Source organism: Typopeltis vanoorti, chromosome 5 (assembly GCF_054136105.1).
Source record: "Typopeltis vanoorti isolate ZY-2024b chromosome 5, IOZ_Tvanoo_1.0, whole genome shotgun sequence".
Taxonomy (NCBI): Eukaryota; Metazoa; Arthropoda; class Arachnida; order Uropygi; family Thelyphonidae; genus Typopeltis; species Typopeltis vanoorti.
Window position 1 is genome coordinate 127,472,782 of NC_143553.1, and position 17,871 is coordinate 127,490,652.

Consider the following 17,871-nt stretch of genomic DNA (forward strand, 5'->3'; position numbering starts at 1 on the left):
GTGAAGTTATGTATATACATTATTCTAGATGGATATTCAGAATTCTCCATTTGTCCAAAGCAGGCTGATTTACAGGCAGATGTCAGGTAACATACGTGTGAAAAAAGCAGTGAGAGGATTTTTAGCCACATAACCTGCAGGATGTCTATAGACATCAAGGTTATCATGAATGCAAGTGCATATTAAAATTGTAATACCATTGATATTACATTGAAATATATGATGGATACAAAGCCTATGAGTTTTTAAGTTTATTTCATCCATATGGTCAATTAGATGGTTAAGGCAGCTATACCAAATCATGAAACTAGGAGTATGAAAATAAATAATACTATTTTACACAATTAACACTGAAAATGAAATAAGTGAAGTTATTACTTACCAGATTGAAACATATGCATTAAATAAAGCAGCAAGTGTGCCATCTGCTGACAAAGAAATGTGCAATCTTCTGCATGTAAGGCAGCAATGTATATGTGATTCTGTATTGCTTCTGCTACTACTCCAATCACTTGAAAGAGGAATCTACATCGATTTGACAAAAATATTCAGTGTTGAAATATCCACTGTAGAATTAAAAAATACAATTTATACACTTAAATAAAGAAGAATTTTTATAAGCTCATGAAATTAGGGGTAAAGCAGGGTATTATTATCACACCCTCCATGGGTTCGGCAGATGAATCTGCTGAACCCATGGAGGGTGTGATAATAATATCACTTCCTGTTGTTAATACAGGAATATCACTTAACACTTCCTGTTGTTAATACCTGGTATATCACTTAACACTTCCTGTTGTTGATACAGGAAGTGTTAAGGATTTTAAGATTCAACTGACAACATACTGAATCTTAAAATCCTTAACACTTCCTGTATTAACAACATATTCTGGTAATGCGTTCCATTCACCCACAAGTCTCCATGCAAAAAATCTACTCCTCACACCCCCTCTTCACCACACTCTTAAAAAACTTCCAGGGATGGCCTCTGGATTCTTCTCCTCTTGCCTTAGACTCTTTATTATAATCCCTTCTGGATTAATCCAATAAAATCCCATCACTAACTTAAAAACATCTGTATCATGTCACCTCTTTTCCTCCTGTCCACCAAATTCTACAATCCACATTCCTTCAACCTCTCTCTCTCCATAGCCAAGATTCCAGAGCCCAGATATTGTCTTCCTTAGTCACTTATCTCTGGACATTCTCCAATGTTTCATCACAATCAAACTCAGTTGAACAAATCTGAGAATGATAGTCCAAGTGTGGTTGGACCAATCCTCTATACGCAACCACAACCTTATTAGCAAAATCACCCCCTTATCTCTACATGTTAGTATACTTCTTATCATAGCAGCACTATGATGTGCAGTCTTAGCAACACTTGCAATATGCCCTCTAAACTTCAGTCTACTGTCAACCATCACTCCCAAATTTCAAATCTCATTCACTTTCCTGCAACACAGCACCGTCAATATAGTACACAGCCTTATACTTCTACACTCCAAAATGCAACACCTTGCACTTATTAATATTGAAAGCAGTGCAACTTATAATTGTACCCAATTTGCATCATCAGCAAACAACTGAAGATCCCCCCTGTCAGTCCACATGATATATCATTTACAAACAAATTAAATAACAGGGACCCAAAAACAGAATGCTGAGGCACCCACTGGTTACCTTTTTTTTTTTTTTTTTTTTTTTTGAGACATTGCTCCATCATACACAACTTGCTGGTATCATTCAGAGAGAGCCAATATTCAATTCATCTAATCAATATACTATCTGTTACCATTCTCAGCAGCCTTGTACACCAACTTATCATGTGGTGATCTATCAACCACTTTTGCAAAATCCAAGAATATCATTATATACAATTCTCCCTTATCTAACACACTTATTACCTTATCATAAAATACAAGTAAATGTAGTAAATTGCTAAAACAAGATGTTTACAAATCCATGCTTGACCACCATAAACAATCCTAAATCCATCAATACAATCTTGTATTCTATTCCTAACCAATCTCTGCAACACTTTGACTACAACTAGTTATACAGACTAGTCTATAACTGGAAACTTCTGTCCCAGAAGGATGTTTGTGGAGTGGTACTATTTTGCCTTTTTTTCAAACCTCAGGAACATTATTAACTGTAAGACTTTCATAAAATGAAAAGGTTAGGGACAAAGCAAACTGTTTTGCACATTCTTTCAAAATATGTGGTGATATGTCATCCATTTCCATAAACTTATTAACATCTAACCCAATTAACATCTGATACAACTCTGAATGTTTCATTCCTCTTAATACGTGACTCCCTTTCTTCTATATACTGTGCAGAATCATTTACACTAGTATGTTATACACTGATAAAGTGCTCATTCAATAATTCCACTATATCCTTTGCAATAGTCATTCTGCTGCCATGACTATCTGCAAGTGTCAGCATACATAATTATTCTTCCCCCTGCTTGCCATATGCCATTCATTCCTATAAATTGGAGAATATGGGTTTGGATAAAGTAGTATACGAGGAATGCGGATCTGCAAAATTTGAGGTAACTAGTGGTGAACCATCGTTGGTCCACTGTTATTCAATCTGTACATTAATGAGATTGGGAAGAATCTGACAGGCGACATAGACCTATATGCTGATGATGTAAAGATAGGTAGGGCAATCAGGAATGCGTCGGATTATGCAGTACCTGCAGAATGGTTTGAATAGGCTGGAATTGTGGACATGTGAACATGGCTATCACTTCAATCCTAAATGTAATGTAAAGTTATGCACTTTGGTGTGATGAGATATCCAATATCATACTATATTGATGGGATTATGCTAGAAGAAACTGATGAGACTAGGAATCTTGGAGTTTTAGTAGATAGAAAGTTGAAGTTTATATAGCAAAGACTGCAAATACAATCCTTTCTTTTAGTGTTGCACGGTGATCAGCATTCATTTTAGAAATTATGCACTTTACAACTGTGTTATAAAAAAACTCTTTTAATTTCCCGATGTTTCGATCTTCATATTAAGATCATTATCTGGAGCATATACAAATATACAGGACAAGCTGAGTTACATTACATACAGTAAGCTAGAGAAACAATGATTAGATCACAGTTTATTCTTCTACTGGCATGACCTCTAGTGAAAAAAAAAAAAAAATTAATTATTTATAAACTACATCAAGCTAAATTCTATTTATGATAACATGAATAAACATTCTTTCTTATAGACGATTTTCTTTCAGTAACGATGATGTCCTATTTTCATCATCATCATCATCATCAAATTCCTGCCATGTACCCTCAAGGGATGTACAGGATATGACAGTACTACATGAAAAAATTACATCATTACTAACTTCCTATCTACAATTTTCCTCCAAATCAGTCTGTTACTTGTCAAGACTCCAACATTATCAGATCTTATATTTCTATCGTCTAAGGCACTTTGTACCGTATCAATCCACCTATATCTTGGTCTTCCTCTGGGTCGTTTTCCTGCCAACCTGGCAGAGAACACTTGTTTTGCTAATCTTTCTTCTCCCATTCTATTTAAGTGACCATACCACCTGAGATTAGCTCTGCTAACAAATTCCTGGATGCTGACAATGTCAAGTTCTTTCCTAATATCCTCATTTATAATATGATATTGCCATTGATGCCATCTATTCACGCCTCTAATCTTTCTCAGGACTCTCATATCTGCGGTCTCTAGTCTTTGGTCAAGTGTTTTACTTCTGACCCAGCTCTCAGATCCATAAGTTAAAACTGGTTTGAACACTGTCTTGTATACAGCTAATTTAGTGTTCTGACTAATTTCTTTCTTATTCCATATGAATTTATTCAATTGACTTCCCACCATACCAGCTTTGCTGATTCTGTTGTCTATTTCTATATTTAATTTACCATCTTCAGTAAAAATCGTGCCTAAGTAGCTGAAATGTTTTACTTGTTCCACAGGTTCTTCATTCACAACACAGTTGACATTTTCAATGATTCTGCCTATTTTCATTGTCTTTGTCTTTTTATTGCTGACCTTCATACCATATCTATTAAAACAGCTATTCAATTTAGTCAGAGAATCTTGGAGACTTGTAGCGGATTTATTTAGAAGTATAACATCATCGCATAAAGCAAAGAGCTGACATTAACATCTCCAATTTTGATATCAGGTTTAATACCACTATCCTTCATAATGTGATCCATATAGATAACGAATAACAGAGGGGATAATGTACATCCTTGTCTCACACCAGATTTAACATTAAACCATCTTCCTGTACTTTCTTCAATTCTAACTGCTGACTTACAACTCAAATAAAGACTAAGTATTGCTTGATATAATGCCCCATTGACACCATATAACTGCAGCGTATTGAATAGCTTCTCTCTTGGCACCTTGTCATATGCCTTTTCCAAATCGACAAAACTTAAATACAGATCTTTGTTATATTCCCATGCTTTCTCGACTATTTGTCGTAAAGTGAAGATCTGATCCTGACAGCCTCTATTTGGCCTGAATCCAACTTGTTCTTCACCAAGCTTTTCTTCCACAATTCTTCTCAACCGTTTCTCAAGTATACTTGCATACATCTTGCCAGGAACACTCAGTAGGGAAATACCTCTGTAATTCTCACATTCAGTTATATTTCCCTTTTTATATATGGGTACTATGAGAGCTCTACTCCAATAATCAGGAATTCGTCCCTCTGTCCAGGCTTTCTGAACTACGCAGTGCAGCCACTGTAAGACTCTTATACCACCATGCTTCAGCATTTCTGGTCGAATATCATCTACTCCTGCTGCCTTTCCACATTTCAAGCCTTTGATGGCTTTTTCTACTTCAAGTATGGATATGTATTCCTGACTGCATGCCTGGTCAGTGTTTTTTACCACTGTGCTGTCATCACTGCTTGTTTCATTTAGCAGTTTTTCAAAGTAATTACTCCATACTTCAAGGATATCTTTTTCCCCTGTTTTCATGTCACCTTTATAATCTCTAACTCCTTTTGCAGCACTCTTTCCTCCATTCCTAAGCTTCTTCAACAATCTCCAGAATATTTTGCCACCTTCTTGATATTTATTTTCTATATTTATGTCCTCCCATGACTTTTGTTTAGCTAGTTTTACACAGTGTTTCGCTTTCTTACATTTGTCTCTGTATTCTCTAAGAGCAAAAGCTGACTTATTTGCCAGGAACTTTTGATATGCTTTCTTCTTTTCTTTCACTGGCTCTTTAATTTCCTGTGTCCACCAGGAAGTTCTGATTTTTTTATCCTTGCACACAACCTCACCACATGCCTCTCTGGCAGAATCAATCAATGTTTTCTTCAGAGTTTGCTAATGAATCTCCAAGGTTTGATTCCTGTTCTCAAACTCTTTCAGTTTTTCTTCAATAATCTTTGTGTATTTTAGTCTACAGTTCACATCTGAGAGCTGCTCAACTTTTATTCGCTTTAAAACTTTCTTACATGTTTTTCTTTTCAATATGAAATTCAATTTTATCCTGCTCAAGACTAAATAGTGATCACTTCCAATTTCAAATCCTCTGTACACTCTGGTGTCCTGCACCAGGGAGAAAACATCACTATCAACAAAAACATAGTCAATGAGACTTTTCTTATTCCTAGTAATAACCAGTCCATGTCCTGAGCAGAAATCCAAAAGATATTTGCCATTATTATTAGCTTTGCTCTTTTCTCCAATTTTCCCAAAATATTTTTGTATATCTCACAATTATTTCCTACTCTGCTATTTAGATCCCAACAAGGACCAACTTTTCCTTTTTCTTTGTGTCAGTTGCTTTCTCTAAAGCCTCAAAAAATTCCTCCACTTCTACCTTAGTAGAACCTTCTGTGGGACCATAGGCACAAATAAGTCTCATTGTCCAGTTTCCCATTCTCATATTTGCCCACATTACTCTACTTGAGACTGACTGCCATTCAAGAAGATTAGCCTCGTATTTTGTGTTGAATACTATGGCTACTCCTTCTTTTCCTTGATTGTCATTGCCTGAATATAACATTTTGTATTTATTGCTCAGAAAGATCTCACCAGTTTTGGTCTTTTTTGTTTCCGTCACCCCTATTATGTCAATCTGGTACTTATCTAATTCCTCAGCTAGCTCCATTTCTTTGCCATTCAGGCTTCTTACGTTGATAGTACCGATCTTTAACTCTGGTGATTGAGTTGGGGTTTGTTTTCAGATTTGTTCCAGTAGCTGACTTTTCGCTGTTCGCCCTGGTTCCCTGGCGAAAACATCGGGGGCCTTGTTTAACCGGGCGACGCCCCAGCCGGCATGAAATTTTGTCATGTTGTACCATCATTTTTTAATTTGGTTTACAATTTTGTCGGCTAAATCCCAAACTGCCAGCCCATCCTCGTTCATTCAGTATCAAAGTAGATACTCAACAGGGTGCACCACGAGAAGGTGAGGATTGGACATTAGGTCAGAAGCCCTGGTCGGTTCTCCGCATTCCTTAAAGGCTATGTGGAGGTCTCCTCTCAGTTATACAGCTTGGACCCTTAAGCACTCCATGTCCTATTTTTAGCATTACAATTGTTATTTTTGATTTAGGATCCTGGATTATCTATAGTCCTGTTTATAGTTACTCTTAGATAGGAAGGTTCCATGGGTCGAATATGTGCCTTCCATCTGTTTGGGATGTTTAGACCATCATTATTGTTCAGATTGGAGTATTGATAATAATCTCACAGGCTTCCTTAAATTTGCGTTCATACCATGTTTTGGTGTGATGTAGACAACTAGTGCTTTTCCAGTCAATTCTATGTAAGGTGTTCAGGGCATGGGTCAGAAATGGCCAGCTTCACCATAATTATTATATTTAATGTGTCGTTTATGTTCTTTTTCTGCATCCTGTTTCCTCTATATATGGTATGTTACAGGTGCAATAAATACGGTATACTCCAGTTTGTTTAGGTGGTTAATTTTACAGGAGGTTTAAAGATGGCTTTGAGGTTTTGTAGTATTCTGTCTATTTTATCTGATGTCCCTTTAATGTAAGGAATGGTTATAGTCTTATTGTAGTCAATTTTATTGTAACCATTTTTTTGAAAGTATTGCTAATAACTCGAAATTCGTCTTTCAGTGCATGTTCACTGGAGTAGATCTTCAGAGCCCTGTTTTTTAGAGTATTAATGACACCAAATTTTTGTGGTGGTATGAGTTTATGTGTATGTATTGGTCAGTATGTGTCGGTTTCTGGTAAACAGTGAAGGAAAGATTGCCAGAGGGGAAGACGTGTGACAAGTATATCTAGAAATGGAAGTGTGTTCTGTTTTTCAATCTCAATTGTGAACTGTATGCGTTTGTGTTGTTTGTTTAGGTGGCTAAGAAATGTGTCTAGCGGCCTTGGGACCAGATCGCGAAAACATCGGCAACATATCTAAGCCAGACTTTGGGTTTTAAAGGAGAGGAATCTAAAGCATGTTGCTCAAAATGTGGCATATAAAAGTTAGCAATAGGGAGGAATAATGGCGAGCCCATAGCTGTGCCTTCTTTTTGTAGGTAGAAAGCGTTTTGCCATACAAAATAACCAGAACGTAATACATGCTCAAAGAGAGCCATGATATCTGGAGGGAATTTGTTCTGTAAAAGAAGGATTGTGTCATTGATTGGGACATTCATAAAGAGGGCAGAGACATCAAAACTGACTAATAAATCATCTTTTTCTAATGTAATGTCTTTCATAAACATTAGAAAAAGATGATTTATTAGTCAGTTTTTATTATTAGTTTTTTTTATTAGTATTTATTAGTCTCTGCCCTTTCTACGAATGTCCCAATCAATGACACAATCCTTCTTTAACAGAACAAATTCCCTGCAGATGTCATGGTGCTCTTTGGGCATGTATTTATTGCACCTGTAACATACCATATATGGCGGAAACAGGACGCATAATTCCTATCAGACAAAAAGAACATAAATAACACATTAAATATAATAATTATGGTGAAGCTGACCTTTCTGACCCATGCCCTGAACACCTTACATAGAATTGACTGGAAAAGCACTAGTTGTCTACATCACACCAAAACATGGCATGAATGCAAATTTAAGGAAGAGCCTGTGAGATTATTATCAACCACCCCAATCTGAACAATAATGATGGTCTAAAAATCCCAAACAGATGGAAGGCACATATTCGACCCACGGAACCTTCCTCTCAAAGAGTAACTATAAACAGGACTATAGATAATCCAGGATCCTAAATCAAAAATAACAACTGTAATGCTAAAAATAGGACACCATCGTTACTGAAAGAAAATCAACTATAAGAAAGAATGTTTATTCATGTTATCATAAATAGAATTTAGCTTGATGTAGTTTCTAAATAATTTTTTTTTTTTTTTTCACTAGAGGTCATGCCAGTAGAAGAATAACCTGTGATCTAATCGTTGTTTCTCTAGCTTACTGTATGTAATGTAACTCAGCTTGTCCTGTATATTTGTGTATGCTCCAGATGATGATCTTAATATGAAGATCGAAACATTGGGAAATTAAAAGAGTTTTTTATAACACGGTTGTAAAGTCCATAATTTCAAAAATGACTGCAAATACAACTCAGAGGATAATTGCAATACTCAAATGAACTTGACATAGAAATAAGGAAGTCATTTCACCTCTTTACAAGGCCTTGATAATATCTCACTTGGACTAGTGTGCAGAAGTGTGCTCTCCTGGTTTCCATCGTGATTCTGATACAATGGAGAGAGAGAGAGTGCAAAGGAGAGCGTTAAAACGATATGAGGATTGTGGAATACATTATGAAGACAGATTGAAAATTTGTAGACTGCAGACACCAGCAAAGAGAATAAAGAGGGATGATATGATTGAGACTTACAAACTTCTGAAAGGATCATACAGGATTTCAGTTGATGGAATTTTTTTTATTTTATGGAGGGTGGGAAAAGGACAAGAGGGCATCCTTGGCTATTGAGAATGAATGCCGCTAAGAAGAGAGTGAGATCTAGATTTTCTCTCATAGAGTGATGCATCATTGGAATGGATTGCCATTGGATGTTGTGCATATGTGTGCAAGCAGTGTGAATGAATTCAAGAATAAGTATGATAACTAGTATGTGTAGTATGTGGCCTCCCTCGAAGAGTCACTGACTCCCTGGAGGTCACTCTTAATAATAATAATACTAATACATGTTAGAGATTTAATGGAATATTAACAGCACTGAGAAAGGATTAAAACTAATTTTAATACTTCCAATATTTCATCTCCGTCACAGAGACATCTTCAGAGATTACAAAAACTTTTTGTAATAACACACACACAAATACAATAAAAAGTGAAACTAAAGTCCTATCTAGGTGGTGTGCCGTCTATGTGCATTTGCAGGTGGCCTAGGATGTAAAGAGGGATCTCTGATAATTAAAGTTTCTCAAATTTTGGGAAGTTTAATGCGACCGCATTTGTTTAAATTAGGGTGATTCCTGAGTGCAGATGCAGATTCAAAGAATAGTCTTTCTTTTTTGAATTTACTATGCTGGAGCATGGTAGTTTTTTCCAGGAGATCCTGTGGGACGTATCCAAAACATGGTCTGCAAGGCCATATTGACCATAATTGTGTTGGAGATAGGAGTGTTGTTAGCTTGGTCCACCTTTGCAACGAGTTGTCTGGTGTTGTACTGCCTTACCCCAGTTCTGAGGATACACTCAGGCGCAAACTTTGTTTGCTCACACTTGAATAAAGGATTAAACTAAATTTATTATAGCCTAACCAAGTGAAAAATAAATTTTCAACATCTTTCTCTAAATCCAGAGTAATTTAATAAAAAGGTGACACACCTTTTGGCAACTCCTATAGGAAAAGATGACCTCACTATTTCTTCTGCCTGGTATCTCCACTTCTGGGCCTGGCTCCCACTTAAGAGACCTCAATAAAGGTCAAAACTAGTCTGGGTAGTGGTCCTTCCCTTAATGCATAACATTATACATATCCGCAAGGAGATGTGTTTTGCATTATGGAAGATACTGAGATAGGAGTGTTTTTAGCTTGGTCCACCTTTGCAACGAGTTGCCCGGTGTTGTACTACCTTACTCCAGTCCTGAAGATACTTTCAGGTGCAAACTTTGTTTGCTCACACGTGGATAAAGGATTAAACTAAATTTATTATTATCTAACCAAGTGAAAAATAAACTTTCAACGTGTTTGCAGTTCTTACATCTTTCATTCATCATTTCATTCTTACATCAGTTAGAAGAACACTGACCTGCCTGTTTGTCCGAAGTAGGCAAGTTTACAGGAACAAGGTACTCTATGTACACCAGGCACTGAAAGAGGAGGGAGCTGGTCTTTAGTGGCATGGATAAGAGTAGCAAGTTTACGGTGGGGTTTAAATGATCTGTCTACTTTTTTAATGATCTGGCTATTTTTTCTGAAGTACCATGGATGTAAGGAATGGTGATGGCATTTCTTAAGTCCTTCTAAAGAGATGGACAGGGAAGGACTCGATTATTTTTTTAATTCTGTAGTCATAGCCATTGGAAAGGAAGATGTTGTGTATGTGTTGGAGTTCGGTTGAAAGGACACTTTTATTGGAACAAAGATGGTGGACCCTATTGGTCAGAGTTTTAATAATGCCATATTGCTGGGAGGGGTGGTGGTAGGAGAGTTTATTAATGTATCTGCCTGTATGAGTAGGTTTTCTATATACAGAGAAAGAAAGGTTACCATTACAAAGGCGTGTTACTAAGGTGTCTAGGAAGGGTAAACTATTGTTATTTTCTTTGTTAAAGATACCAAGCTATTTTAAACCTGGTTTTTTACTCCATTTCCCAAGTAAGCAAACAGACTAATATAAGTCAAGTTTGCACCTGCAAAAACTTTCTATTGTTATTTTCCTTTTCCATCGTAAACTGGATTCTTGGATGTAGACAATTGAGGTGACTGAGGAAGGAATCTAATGTGTCTGGGCCATGAGGCCAAATAGAGAACACATCATCTATATATCTTAACCAGATAGAAGGTTTTAGAGGGGAAGAGTCAATGGCTCGTTTTCGATCATACACTTATGTTGTGGATAAGCTGAGGGTTATATATTGGTATCCCTTATCCGCTCCACCAAAGACCAACCACTTCCCCTAGACCTACCGGGGGGATATACCAGGTCTCTTGCAGTTGTAAACTGTCCTACTTTGGCCAAACAGGCAGGACAGCAAATATCAGAATTTCAGAACACAAAGACTACATCCGGTTTCACCAGTACAGCCACTCTGGGCTCGCAGACCATGCTCTGGATACCCGCCACAGAATATGTTGGAAGAAAGCCAAAGTAATACATCACAGTAAGTTTAAGGATGAAAGATTATTCATAGAATCAGCCTCAGCTCTAAAAAATGTTCCAAACCTCAACAAATTTGAGCGCATGAGACTGCCCCAAATTTGGGAGACTTGCATCATGAGAACATCAGCCCAATGGCCAAGACAACCCAATATAACCTGCTAGGGGGGCACCATTAGGACTTTAGGAACAACAGCAGTTTTCTCTCTTTTACCTCTTTTGCTTTTTGTAGTGCCTGCGTTCACGTTCATAGCTGTATGTTCCCATGAAGATGGCAATGTGACATTGCTGAAATATAGGAAGTATTTATTAAAGTTTATTTTAATTAATATTCCAGTATATGTTGCAAATAATTTAATAGTCATGTGTTAGCAACATATAAGCCTTTCTACAAGAATTAAGGGTTATATAATTCAGAGTATCTACTTTACTTGCTTTGTAGCAAATTAAATTACTGTTAACAATAAATATTTCCATATTTCTTCCAGCATTATTGTAATTATATGAGCAAGCTGCTCAAACAACCATCCATTAGTAAATCTATGCTGTTTAGTTTTTCATGTTTCTGTGAGAAAGATATATTCACCAGTCAATATCAGTATTTCTAAAGTGGTTGTGAAGATTTTAGAAAAGTTAATAAGGGCTTGCATACAGAAATAGATTAACAGAGAATTTATACTTTGCAATAAACAGCATGGGTTTACTAATGGATGGTTGTTTGAGCAGTTTGCTTATATGATTATAATAATGTTACCATCGAGTTAGACAAGGGAGAATGGATATACCATGATATTTTTGGACTTTGCTAAGGCTTTTGACAGGATACAGCATAGAAGACTTCTATTTAAACTGGAAAATATGGGATTGGGTTATAAAATATTATGATATATAAGATAATGGTTGACTTATAGATATCAAAAAGTGGTATATGGGGAAGGAGGGGTATGTGAGTCGACTAGATTTGAGGTGACCAGTGGTGTAACACAGGATCGGTCCTCGGTTGATTGTCATTCAATCTTTATATTAATGAACAGGGAGGATTTGGCAGGGGACATACAGCTATTTGCTTAAATTGCAAAGATAGGCAGGTTAATCAGAAATGCAAGTGACAAGCAGCCCTTGCAGAATGATTTGAAAAAGTTGGAAATGTGGGCATGTGAAAATGGTTGTCAAGTGTGCGTTAAAAAATGTAAAGTGTGAAGAGAAACTCTGGTGTGATGAAATATCCAATGTCATATTATATTGGTGGAATTAAGCTTGAAGAAACTGATCGGGCTAGAGATTTGGGAGTTTTAGTAAACAGGAAAGTGAAGTTGCAGACAGCAAAGATTGCAACGCAACTCAGAGGATATTGAAAGTTTTTTTCACTTGGTTATACTATAAGTTAACACATTCAAGTCAGGAAGTGCTTCGCACATTTATTGTTGATGGGACTTCTCTTTACCATTTGAACATGCCACTTCCCCATCATGCAGATGGGCCGATCTGACACAAAGTTTACATGCCGTGTTAGTTGCAATCCTTTTGTTAGAATTTTATTGCTGCTTTTTTGTGTGCCGCTCCTACATTGGATGGCCTCACTGACACAAAGTTTATGCAGCATGTTTGTTGCAACTCTTATAGTAGAATGATCTGAAGTTGTCATTTGTGATCTCTCTTAATGACATTGAACAATTCAAATATAATCGAACAAATGCTTATTTCATGTAATTGAAAATTTGGACAAATGTTAGGACAACTGTTTTTAGTTAGATCCTGTGTTTGGCAGTACAACAACATTTTGCTGAGTCTATGCAGCATAGTTTCTGTGAGGGGGGGGGGGGGACATGTTTCATTAGGTAGTGCCATTTTTATTCCAGTTGTCTCTAATTGCACTCTTTGTTGACAAATATATTTACACAGTTGACAATTACACAGACTGCAAAAGTCTCTATACATTATTCAGTGATGCAATAAAACTACTTGTTTTTCTTTCATCTGTAGTATAGTGGCTTTTAGTGATTTATATTTTGCAAACAAATCCCTTTCCATCTATTTATAAGGTTTTTTTTTTTTTAATTATGCCCATCATAAATGCCAATATGAAAGTGTAGAGTTAATAGGATCATATATTCTTCACTCCACCCAAGATACGTATAACATAATTGCACTTATAATATCACAGATGTAAATTATTCATAATCCATTTTACAGTACTAAAAGTATTTTTATTCAAGCTTATTCTTTCTCTTCCTTGTATTTGCTATTCTTTACATCTTTTAGTAAATCAAGTATAGTAACTAATAATCAAATATATCATTCTCTTTAATTATTGTTTTTAATATATTCTGAAAAGAACACCTATCCCCCCCCACCTCCTCAATGCAGGATTAGTTACAATTGAAAAACTGTTATGAAAAGTCCGATGACACATAGGAATGAAATTGCAGGTAAATTAGCTCGCAGTGACAGATGGTTAGGTTCACGGCGAGTGAGCTACCATCGCCCTGACCCAAACATGTTCAAGATTCCAAGAGATTATATTCTTGGTTTCATCCTTTATCTAAGTATAAGCAAACAAAGTCTGCACAAGAAGTAACTTCATGAATGGACTACTTGTCCATCACTGAATGCAGTCAAGATGGGGGGGGGGGTAGATTTTTTTTCTCATAGAGTGGTGTGTGATTAGACTGGATTGCCTTTGGAGGCAGATATTGCTAATGAATTCAAGAAAAGGTACAAAGCAATGTAGGATGGTGGTCTCAAATAATTACTAATGAAGACTTAAGAAAAAGAACAAACCAGAAAAAAGTCAACATGGAAATTCAGAATACAAAATTCAGTGGATTGGACATAAACTGTCTGATCAAAATATCCAGACACCTATCCATTTCAACTCTGAAAGGCATTAATATGGAGTTAGTCCACCCTATGTTGCAGTGATAATCCAGAATCCCTTTCATTCTACATAAAGACCATGAGGTCAGTCAGTGATGTTGGACGATTTAGCATGGCTCACAATCAGTGTTCCAATTCATTCAACAGGTGTTTAACGGGGAGATCAGGGTTCTGTGCAGGCCAGTCATCTCATTAAACCATTCCTACATAGACCATGCTTTGTGGAAGGGGCATTGTCAAGTTGACAGAGGAAAGTGCCCTCACCAAATTGTTGATATTAAGTTGGAAGCACAGATTTGTCCAGAATGTCATTATAGGGTGCAGTGTTATGATTCCACATCAATGGAACTAATGAGCTCAATATGAACTAAGAAAAACAGCTTCAGGCCATGGTACCTCCTCCATCAAACTTTAGAGGTGGCATTGTTGGTCAGAATCATTGGTCAGACTGCCAGATGGTGAAACATAATTCATCAAAACTTTTTCATACCGTGTGATTCATCACTCCACGGAATATGTTTCCACTGATCCAGAGTACAATGGCAGTGAGTGTTTCCACTGATCCAGAGTACAATGGCAGTAAGTGTTTCAACTGAGGACAGGCAAATTTTTTTGTGCCATGTGGTTCAGCACTCAGCACTACTCTGTGATTGTGATGTTTCCACTTCCCAATAACATCACTACAGTTGATCACAGCAGCTACAGCAGTATAGAAATTTCCCAAACCGAGTTGTTGTTGCAAAGGTGGCATCTTATAATAATGACATGATAGTTGAAAGTCACTAAGCTCTTCAGTACTGTTAACGTTTGTCTATGAAGACCGCAAGACCATGTGATTCCTTTTATACCTGCATGAGCCATGGTTATAAAATCCTTGCAAAAAAAAAAAAAAAAAAATCTGTAGACCATATTGCAGGCTAAGGATTTTTGTTGTCGTCGTTGTGCTTTTGTTAATTTACAAAATTTAAAAAAAAATTTTTATTCACTTTTAGCTGGTCCAGAAATCCTGCTCTAGCAATCAAACATGGAACTTTTTAATTCCTCCACTTTCAATAAGGAGGTGGTTTCACACTGGCAATGAAATTTGTCTACCACCTAAAGACAATCCCAACATCAATGTTAATGCCCAGAGTGGCATTCAAATTGACAGCCTGTTAGTTGGAGAGAGGATCACTAATCACTCAACAAATCATACTAGCCAGTATATAGCCATACCCACTACTTCAAATAGGTATCCAGATATTTTTGCGCAACAGCAAAGATAAGGAACTGATATAAAGCATTTACAATCTCCCAATATGTCTAATGGAATTTGGGAAAGAAAATACCCCCCCCCCCTTCCTTTCAGATATGCACTAGTGAAGCTCTCTCTCTCTCCCCCTGTATGACATCTCTGGTATAAATAATGTCATAATGCTATTTAATTATTTTTTATCTCTTTTATGGAAAACAATGGCTTACATAAAAGAAGTTGGTGGGGAAGGTAGACAACAGGTCAACAATGGAATTCAACTACACAGATATTTCCAGTGATCATGTGCAAACCAGTTATCTGTTATCAAAAAAACAGGACATACAGATCTTTCTAATGATTATGAATATGAAAGAAGAATCACAGTACCATGTAAAGTGGACAAGATTTGCTGGAACTCTTTGTTCTTTGACTTACTGATGCTAAAAACACTGGTTAGCTCTCAATTAAGTTTTAATACAGACAGACTAAAACATTATTGTCACCTAATTAGAAATGTTTTAAATTTTATATCAGAAATAACATTCATATCTACTTGAAACAAACCTGGCAAAGATTTCTTCTGGAGTTAGTCCTCCTTCTTCTGATGTCTTTGCTGAATCAATAGTAGGTAAACCATATGAAAATGTAACATCATGATTATGGCCTACTTTTGGAATATTAACACATAGTCCCAAATCACCTAATCGAGACAAAACTACTTCTTCTTTAGCTTGACTGATTAAGACTCGAATAACTGATAACACTAGACACATCCAACGATGAAGATTTGGATAGACAATCTGAAAAAAAAAAATTAATGAAATATAAATTTAAAAAATTAAAGTTTTTTATATCACCATCATTATCAATTTCCTAATATGTATCCCCCAATGGTGTTCAGGTTACTATAACAGCGCTACATGATTAAGTTTATGTTAATATTGATCTCCTATGAATAATTTTCCTACAATTTACAGGAAAATTACAAGTCTAAAATTTACCTGTAAAAGTTGCTCAACTTTAATTTTTTTTGTGGAAGTTTTTCCACTTGGTTAGACTATAATAAATTTAGTTTAATCCTTTATCCAAGTGTAAGCTAACAAAGTTTGCGCCTGAAGTATCTTCAGGACTGAGGCAACTCGTGGTAAAGGTGGACTAAGCTCTCATCACTTGTCTTAGTATCTTCCATAATGCAAAGCACATCTCCTTGCAGACATGTATAATGCTATGCATTAAGGGAAGTCATCTTCTCTTTAATTTAATTCTCTTTAAAACTTTCTTACATACTGTTCTTTTCAATGTGATATCCATTTTTACCCTGCTTAGTACTAAGTAATGGTCACTTCCAATTTCAAATCCTCTGTACACTCTTGTGTCCTGAACCGGAATGATGATATCACTATCAATAATGACATAGTCAATGCGGCTTTTCTTATTTCTCATCGTCTCTCCATGTGAAATTGTAAATATCTTTGTGTTGAAGCATGGTATTTGTAATGACCAGTCTGTGTCCTGAGAAGAACTCAAATAAATAATTATCATTATTATTGGCTTTGCCCTTTTCTTCAAATTTTCCCCAAATGTTCTTATATGCCTGATGGGATTCATTTCCAACTCTGCTATGCAGATCTCCAACGAGGACCACTTTTTCCATTTTCTTTGTCAGCTGCTTGTTCTAATAACTCAAAAAATTCCTCCACTTGTTCCTTAGAAGAAATGTCTGTGGGACCATAGGCACAAATAAGTTTCATTGTCCCCTTTTCCCATTTTGAAGTGTGCCACATAACTCTAATTGAAACTGCCTTCAATCAAGGTTTGTTTTTGTATTTGGTATTGCTTGCCATTGCTACTTCTTCCTTTCCTTGATCATTATTGCCTGAAAATAATATCCTATACTTATTACTTAGTAAGATCTCATCTTTGTCTCAGTAATGCCAATTACTGAGACAAAGGTGAGACCATGTGGTACTTTTCTAATTCTTCTTCAAGTTCTATTTGTATTCCATTAATACTCCTTATATTGATCCCTATCTTCATTGCTTCTGATGTTGGGTTTCTTCTTCTTCTTCTTCTTCTAGATGTTGAGTTGAAGCATGTTCCAGTAGCTGACTTTTCACAGTTCACCCTAGTTTCCTGATTTTATATTTATACACAACTCTATACATAAGAGGTCACGATATATAACATATCCTACAATTTCTATTTAATTTTAAATATTTAGCATTTCAAATGTGAAATGCTGAAATTATACTTCTGAAGTAATAGTCTTGAAATGGGAGGTGGCTAAATGTGTGGAATTACAGGGCTGATAAGTATGTCAAGCTTAGGAAATTCCTTGCATCAGTGCCATGGCATGGAAAATGCAAGTGCTGGATGTTGATAGTGCATGGGAAGTGATAAAGGAGGGTTTGAGGGAGGTAATAGCAGAC

General features: G+C 36.3%; 1 protein-coding gene across 1 annotated transcript in view; it reads right to left on the reverse strand.

Moving 5' to 3' along the window:
- Positions 1-17,871, reverse strand: part of htt (huntingtin) — a 1,164,033-nt gene that overhangs the window by 473,401 nt on the left and 672,761 nt on the right. The window contains exons 30-31 of the mRNA XM_090393484.1: positions 16,007-16,242; positions 383-525 (exon numbers count right to left, since the gene is read on the reverse strand). Coding sequence (XP_090249610.1) covers positions 383-525; positions 16,007-16,242 — 379 coding nt within the window. The remainder of the gene's footprint in view (positions 1-382; positions 526-16,006; positions 16,243-17,871) is intronic.